This window comes from Coregonus lavaretus (genome assembly GCF_964263955.1).
Source record: "Coregonus lavaretus genome assembly, chromosome: 8".
Taxonomy (NCBI): domain Eukaryota; kingdom Metazoa; phylum Chordata; class Actinopteri; order Salmoniformes; family Salmonidae; genus Coregonus; species Coregonus lavaretus.
This window is the reverse complement of record NC_139995.1, coordinates 59,363,743-59,372,240: the sequence shown is the minus strand read 5'-3', so window position 1 is coordinate 59,372,240 and position 8,498 is coordinate 59,363,743. Positions and strand designations below refer to the sequence as shown.

General features: G+C 43.1%; 1 protein-coding gene across 3 annotated transcripts in view; it reads left to right on the top strand.

Moving 5' to 3' along the window:
• Positions 1-1,338: 1,338 nt before the first annotated feature.
• The window catches only part of LOC311133815 (5-aminolevulinate synthase, non-specific, mitochondrial-like), a 21,853-nt gene continuing 14,693 nt past the window's right edge, over positions 1,339-8,498 (top strand). For 2 of the 3 annotated variants that reach the window (XR_014613637.1, XM_084167393.1), the window contains exons 1-3: positions 1,339-1,486; positions 5,681-5,915; positions 6,488-6,676. Coding sequence is in view for 2 of the 3 variants with exons in the window: in XM_084167393.1 (XP_084023519.1) it covers positions 5,702-5,915; positions 6,488-6,676 (403 nt within the window). In the remaining variant the exon portion in view is untranslated. Of the gene's footprint in view, positions 1,487-5,680; positions 5,916-6,103; positions 6,120-6,487; positions 6,677-8,498 lie in introns of all 3 variants that reach the window. The other variant, XM_084167394.1, reaches the window with a different exon arrangement.

Sequence of the window (8,498 nt, the reverse complement as noted above, 5' to 3'; positions counted from 1 at the left end):
GAGGTTCAGCTTGAGGTGGTGATCCGACATCCACACTGATATGTCTGCCAGACATGCAGAGATGCGATTCGCCACCTGGTTATCAGAAGGGGGAAAGGAGAAAATGAATTGTGTGTCATCTGCGTAGCAATGATAGGAGAGACCATGTGAGGATATGACAGAGCCAAGTGACTTGGTGTATAGAGAGAATAGGAGAGGGCCTAGAACTGAGCCCTGGGGGACACTCCACGTGGGTCGTGTGCGCAGGGACCACCAGATTAGAGTGGCAGCAGCCACGCGGTGTGAAGCGTTTGTATGGCCTGTGCAGAGAGGAGAGAACAGGGATAGACAGACACATAGTTGACAGGCTACAGAAAAAGGCTACAATAATGCAAAGGAGATCGGAATTAACTAAACATCTGGGAAAGCGAGAGAGCGGGGCCTCCCTCACTTACGTTTCACTGAAACACTCAAATATAACTCTCCCAACTTCCACTTTAGAAATTATAATTGTTGTAAACTACAGCGGTTCAATGTTTATGATACCAGAAGATGATCCAGAATATCCTTCTCCTAAATGTAGTTGGTCAAGCGCAAATAAGGACACATCATGCAGCGTTGCTGTGTTGCTTTATTGCAGAACTAACAGTAGAGGGAGCACTCTCCACAACAAAGTCCTTTGGTTCAGCATTTCACAATCTTCATTCAGTAACACATTTGGCCCATGATGGAAGGTCAGACTGTGTGTAGTGAAGTGAATACAATGTTATTGTTCTACAAATACAACATATGACCATTCTCTTTAAATATTTTTTTCCCCAAGTCAACAATTACACGAACAACTATTATTTTAATTGTTTTACTCTGCATCGTAAGCAAGCATTTCAAGGTAAAGTCTACACCCGTTGTATTTGGCGCATGTGACACACTTTGATTTGTGTGACATTTACAGTGCGTACTGGTAGACTACATTTCGGGAGATTTGTGAACTGAGAGTACATATATTTTGCTTTTCAAATTGTGAAATGATCAGTTTTCAAATAAAAGTGGATACCAGTGGATACGCTCCTCATCATACATTTTGTTTTAAGTAGAATTTACACGTAAATGTTTACACGTCAAAATTGTGTTTACCTGTAAAAAAAAAAAATATATGTTTTACATGTAAATGTTTAGCTACAGCGTAGACTCATTGGATATTGCAAAAGAAGACTGAGGATGTGAATCACATGTTGCTTTTGACATAATGGAACATTCTCTGGGGGACTGTCCGGATGCTATGACGTACACACGCCTCCTCTCGCGATAGTTGAATTCCCGTTCGGTTTTATAAACCGGTTGCAGTAGCCTTGTCCTTTCGTTCGTCCTCAGTGCAGGATAACGAAACAGTAGTTATATCAACTATTAGAGTTTTATATTTACACCGAAACAGCGCTGAGATCTTTTCCAAGCCAAGCTAGCTTTTTTTTTACGTAGTTTGTGAGAGGGTGATCCGAAGCATATCGAGGTAAGTAAAACGAGATATAGCCTCCTTTTCGTCCTCAGTTCCTCGGTCTTGGGTTAGCCAGATACCGGCATGCTAGTGGGGGCAAACCGGGGCATTTTCTAGCCGCTTGGCTAAATGAAGATCTAGCTAGCGGTATTCATTGGGTAACGATGACATTGAAATGTAAGTAGTTACTAAAACAGTCGGTATAGCTATGAAACTTGGTATCCATATGGAGTGGATACATTTTCATGATTTAAAAAGATTATGACTGGGGGGGGGTTGAATTATTGACGCACGATTGACGGTATTTTCGGTTTGCGTGACTTGATTTGGCTCCTCGGATTACACAGGAATGTAGCTAGTTTGTAAAATATTTGTATCACGGCTGCCAAGTTTTGAAGAAAGTTTGGAGTGGGATTTGTTATGTGAATTTCATTGCCCCCTGGCACAATCTCTAGACTGGGGACTGGGTGTTCTTCCTCAGGAAGATCTTACTGTTTTAAAGCTCATTTCCTGCAATTCTATGTATTTTGACATTGCTTAGGCCAATGACCAGGGTGAGAAATGAGGTGTATTCAGGATACTTTGAACATTAAATGAACACTCATGTCCCCGTGTAGCTCAGTTGGTAGAGCATGGCGCTTGCAACACCAGGGTTGTGGGTTCGTTTCCCACGGGGGGCCAGTATGAAAAATGTATGCACTCACTAACTGTAAGTCGCTCTGGATAAGAGCGTCTGCTAAATGACATAAAATGTAAAATTCGACGACTTTGTTACTTTTAGTTTTTTTGGGTATGCAAATATTTTGTACTTTTTTTTTTAGGTGGTTTGAAACTTTCTTCGGACAGTAATGAAATAAGAGGGGGAGACGGGTAAATGCTAGAAACAGTGGGAAGGTTGGAAGCAGGGAATGAATGGTCGCTGTTCTCAGGTGGAAAGTTGTGCAACATTTGCCTGGGAGTGTTACCACTACACCAAGGCTCTGCACAGGAAATGTTAATATTAATGGTGGATGCCAGAGGGTAACCAAATCATAGATTGCAGTCTGCTTGTCCATAGACTGCTTTCAAAGTAAGGACACAAACATTTTATATTTTGTCATTTGGGTGAACTATCTATTTTTTAAAATAGGGAGGGAAGAAAATCCTGCTTGCTCTCCAGGAGGGTTGGTCAACCCAGAGCTATGTCTCTCCAGGAGGGTTGGTCAACCCAGAGCTATGTCTCTCCAGGAGGGTTGGTCAACCCAGAGCTATGTCTCTCCAGGAGGGTTGGTCAACCCAGAGCTATGTCTCTCCAGGAGGGTTGGTCAACCCAGAGCTATGTCTCTCCAGGAGAGTGTTTGAACATTTTCTTGTTATAACAATTAATTTCTCAAGATCCCCCAACCTTCAAGAAAATCAAATGAATATTCAGGTGGTTTATGCCTGCTAGTTGAAGATCCTTTAAATTTATTTATTTATTTCACCTTTATTTAACCAGGTAAGCCAGTTGAGAACAAGTTTTCATTTACAACTGCGACCTGGCCAAGATAAAGCAAAGCAGTGCGATTAAAAACAACAACAACACAGAGTTACATATGGAATAAACAAAACGTACAGTCAATAACACAATAGAAAATCTATATACAGTGTGTGCAAATGTAGCAAGTTATGGAGGTAAGGCAATAAATAGGCCATAGTGCAAAATAATTACAATTATAATTTAGTATTAACACTGGAGTGATAGATGTGCAGAAGATGATGTGCAAATAGAGATACTGGGGTGCAAATGAGCAAAATAAATAACAATGTAAATAACAATATGGGGATGAGGTAGTTGGGTGGGCTAATATCAGATGGGCTGTGTACAGGTGCAGTGATCGGTAAGGTGCTCTGACAACTGATGCTTAAAGTTAGTGAGGGATATAAGTGTCTCCAGCTTCAGAGATTTTTGCTGTTCGTTCCAGTCATTGGCAGCAGAGAACTGGAAGGAATGGCGGCCAAAGGAGGTGTTGGCTTTGGGGATGACCAGTGAGATATACCTGCTGGAACGCATACTATGGGTGGGTGTTGCTATGGTGACCAATGAGCTAAGATAAGGCGGGATTTGCCTAAAAGTGATTTATAGATGACCTGGAGCCAGTGGGTTTGGCGACGAATATGTAGTGAGGGCCAGCCAACGAGAGCGTACAGGTCACAATGGTGGGTAGTATATGGGGCTTTGGAGACAAAACGGATGGCACTGTGATAGACTACATCCAATTTGCTGAGTAGAGTGTTGGAAGCTATTTTGTAAATGACATTGCCGAAGTCAAGGATCGGTAGGATAGTCAGTTTTACGAGGGCATGTTTGGCAGCATGAGTGAAGGAGGCTTTGTTGCGAAATAGGAAGCTGATTCTAGATTTAACTTTGGATTGGAGATGCAGTTGGAGGCAACGGAAGGAGTGTTGTATGGCATCGAAGCTCGTTTGGAGGTTTGTTAACACAGTGTCCAATGAAGGGCCAGATGTATACAAAATGGCGTCGTCTGCGTAGAGGTGGATCTGAGAGTCACCAGCAGCAAGAGCGACATCATTGATATACACGGAGAATGGAGTCGGCCCGAGAATTGAACCCTGTGGCACCCCCATAGACTGCCAGAGGTCCAGACAACAGGCCCTCCGATTTGACACGTTGAACTCCATCTGAGAAGTAGTTGGTGAACCAGGCGAGGCAGTCAGTGGAGAAACCAAGGCTAGTTATTCCTTGCCATCATCATACTCGACATAGACACAATATGATGCATTGATGAGTTGTGAGTCCCCCTACCATCTGTCTAGCATGTGCACAATACTAAAATGTCAAATTTTATTTTTGATTCCTGGAGCATTTAATATCCAATGCTTATTTGCATGACATTCAAAACTGTCCATGAATGGCTGCAAAAAAAATGCATAGCCTCATATATTTAATTTTTCAAAGACAGAAGTAGGCATATCAGATTTCAAATGTGATTATGCAGAACTGGGAAGAAGTGGAATAATACAGTAGTTGTTGCTGACAAGCTCAGTATTTACCCTAGATTATAGTCCATTGGTAAGAATGAGAATTATTCCACTGATCAGACTAAATAATTTAAATAGCTAATAAAATCTCCTGAAGAAAATATTACCTTAATCTGCCCCTACACTCTACCCAAACTATTTTTTATATTTATTGTTTAATCTAGAATCAAACTTACACTTTTGGGTTCACAATCTTTTTTACAAAATGATTTTCAGTTACACACATCAGGTCACCGAACTTCCTGCTAAAACATACTGTCTGTCTGTCTGCTGCCTTTTCGTTGTCACAGCCTGAATGCCAATGACCAAACGAGGGGACTAGTGTGGATTAAATCAACCGTAGTGCATGCTGTCAAAAGGCTGCGTTCTGCAACGGGGACGGGAGTAACCGCAACCTCCATTTTGTTGACGTTGTATTTAAAACATCGCTACCCTGCTGCGCTTTTTACCGTTTTATAAACTCGGTGGAGAACGTTCTCTCTCAGTTCCACTCTAATCTTGAGGGGCGTGTCTTTACAACGTGCATCCAATCCCCTTTGATCCTTTTACATACAGTGCATTCGGAAAGTATTCAGACCCCTTGACTTTTTCCAAATGTTGTTACGTTACAGCCTTATTCTAAAATGGATTAAATTGTCCCCCCCTCATGAATCTACACACAATACTCCATAATAACAAAAACAGTTTAAAAAAAAAATATCACATCTGTTCCATTAGTTTCCTATGGATCTGGCATATTCCTATTCCACAGCCCGTTTTGGCATAGCATGACCTATGACCTATGTGCTTCAGATAAGAAATGGAATGCATAGCCGTCCATAACACATTACAATGTTTTCCTTCTCACTCAGAGTAGAGGATAGTATAACTTTTTATTGTTGGTTCCAACTTGGGAAATTGTTTTAAGGACAAGACATTTTACATTTTAGTCATTTTAGCAGACGCTCTTATCCAGAGCGACTTACAGTTAGTGAGTGCATACATTTTCATACTGGCCCCCACGTGGGAATCGAACCCACAACCCTGGCGTTGCAAACGCCATGCTCTACCAACTGAGCTACACGGGACAAGACTCGTATCAAACACATGATAGAAAGACACAGACACGTGAAGGCATGTGCACCCATAAAATGTCTGACTCGAGATAAGGAAAGACGTTGTCCTAAACTCCTCGTTTGTTTTCCTCAGGCCTGAACAGTCGTTGGAAGGATGGAGACTATAATTCGCCGCTGCCCGTTCCTGTCCCGCGTGCCCCAGGCTTTCCTCCAGCAGGCCCGGACGTCCCTGGTGGTCTATGCCCAGAAATGTCCTGTGATGATGGACCTGGCCTCTAAGCCTCTGGCCCGTTCCCTCTGCTCCTCCTCAGCTAGCTTCCAGAAGGCTGAGGACACCGTGGCTTCTGCCCAGACATCAGCCGAGAAGGGTAAGTGATCTGGTGACACCGTGGCTTCCGCCCAGACATCAGCCGAGAAGGGTAAGTGATCTGGTGACACCGTGGCTTCCGCCCAGACATCAGCCGAGAAGGGTAAGTGATCTGGTGACACCGTGGCTTCCGCCCAGACATCAGCCGAGAAGGGTAAGTGATCTGGTGACACCGTGGCTTCCGCCCAGACATCAGCCGAGAAGGGTAAGTGATCTGCTGACACCGTGGCTTCCGCCCAGACATCAGCCGAGAAGGGTAAGTGATCTGGTGACACCGTGGCTTCCGCCCAGACATCAGCCGAGAAGGGTAAGTGATCTGGTGACACCGTGACTTCCGCCCAGACATCAGCCGAGAAGAGTAAGTGATCTGGTCATAGACTGTAATGGTTTGTTAGGTTAACATATGAATTATGGCCCCAAGGTTTCCCTGGTCGGAAAAATCTCTAGGGCTATGTTTTTCCAACCGGCTCCCATCATTAGGAAAAAAAAACCCTGACCCTATTCATATAGTATTGTGTAGGTTTAAAGATCTGTATCTTAAGTCTCCTAACCCTAGTATCTTCTGTCCTTTAGGAGCCAATGGGGGCACCACCACCAAGCTGCCTCAGGTCCACCCCCACCCCATGCCCCCCTCTGGCCAGGCCTCGGGGGCCTCCAAGTGCCCCTTCCTGGCGGCTGAGATGGGCCAGAACAGCGGTGTGGTGCGCCAGGCCAGCATCCAGCTGCAGGAGGACGTGCAGGAGGTCCGCACCATCCAGAAAGGTACACAATGGGTTAAACCCCCTGGAGCTTTATTGCAGGGGTCAATACTTCAGGACACACAGTACCAGTCAAAAGTTTGGACACACCTACTCATTCAAAGGTTTTTCTTTATTTGTTATATTTTCTACATTGTAGAATAATAGTGAAGACATCAAAACTATGAAATAACACATATGGAATCATGTAGTAACCAAAAAAAGTGTTCAACAAATCAAAATATATTTTATATTTGAGATTCTTCAAATAGCCACCCTTTGCCTTGATGACAGCTTTGCACACTCTTGGCATTCTCTCAACCAGCTTCACCTGGAATGCTTTTCCAACAGTCTTGAAGGAGTTCCCACATATGCTGAGCACTTGTTGGCTGCTTTTCCTTCACTCTGCGGTCTGACTCATCCCAAACCATCTCAATTGGGTTGAGGTCGGGGGATTGTGGAGGCCAGGTCATCTGATGCAGCACTCCATCACTCTCCTTCTTGGTAAAATAGCCCTTACACAGCCTGGAGGGGTGTTGGGTCATTGTCCTGTTGAAAAACAAATGATAGTCCCACTAAGCCCAAACCAGATGGGATGGCGTATCGCTGCAGAATGCTGTGGTAGCCATGCTGGTTAAGTCACCAGCAAAGCACCCCCACCCCATAACACCTCCTCCTCCGTGCTTTACGGTGGGAAATACACATGTGGAGATCATCCGTTCACCCACACCGCATCTCACAAAGACACGGTGGTTGTAACCAAAAATCTCCAATTTGGACTCCAGACCAAAGGACACGTTTCCACCGGTCTAATGTCCATTGCTCGTGTTTCTTGGCCCAAGCAAGTCTCTTCTTCTTATTGGTGTCCTTTAGTAGTGGTTTCTTTGCAGCAATTCAACCATCAAGGCCTGATTCACGCAGTCCCCTCTGAACAGTTGATGTTGAGATGTGTCTGTTACTTGAACTCTGTGATGCATTTATTTGGGCTGCAATTTCTGAAGCTGGTAACTCTAATGAACTTATCCTCTGCAGCAGAGGTAACTCTGGGTCTTCCATTCCTGTGGCGGTCCTCATGAGAGCCAGTTTCATCATAGCGCCTGATGGTTTTTGCGACTGCACTTGAAGAAACTTTCAAAGTTATTGAAATGTTCCGTATTGACTGACTTCATGTCTTAAAGTAATGATGGACTGTCGTTTCTCTTTGCTTATTTGAGCTGTTCTTGCCATAATATGGACTTGGTCTTTTACCAAATAGGGCTATCTTCTGTATACCAACCCTACCTTGTCACAACACAACTGATTGGCTCAAACACATTAAGAAGTAGTGTGCAAAGCTGTCATCAAGGCAAAGGGTGGCTATTTGAAGAATGTCAAATATAAAATATAATTTGATTTGTTGAACACTTTCTTTGGTTACTACATGATTCTATGTGTTATTTCATAGTTTTGATGTCTTTACTATTATTCTACAATGTAAAAATAAAGAAAAACCCTTGAATGAGTAGGTGTCCAAACTTTTGACTGGTACTGTACATTTTGTTACCTTTATGTTATATATTTTTTTAAATGAATATTACTAACAGATTAAATGCATTTTGGACAAGGGATCCGTGGAATAAGTTTAGAGGGTGTAATATTATTAATCTACAATGTATGTTCTTAACCCTGGGCAACATGGGCCTGGGAAGCTCTGAGGGATATTGGTATCCACTGCAGTACTCTACCAATTTTTTCATTTTTCAACTCAATACTTTTTACATAAATGCTGTAATTGAATCTTTAAAACTGCAACGTTTTCTCTCTGCCTCATGGCAAATGTGTAGAATTGCAGGATATATATATATATA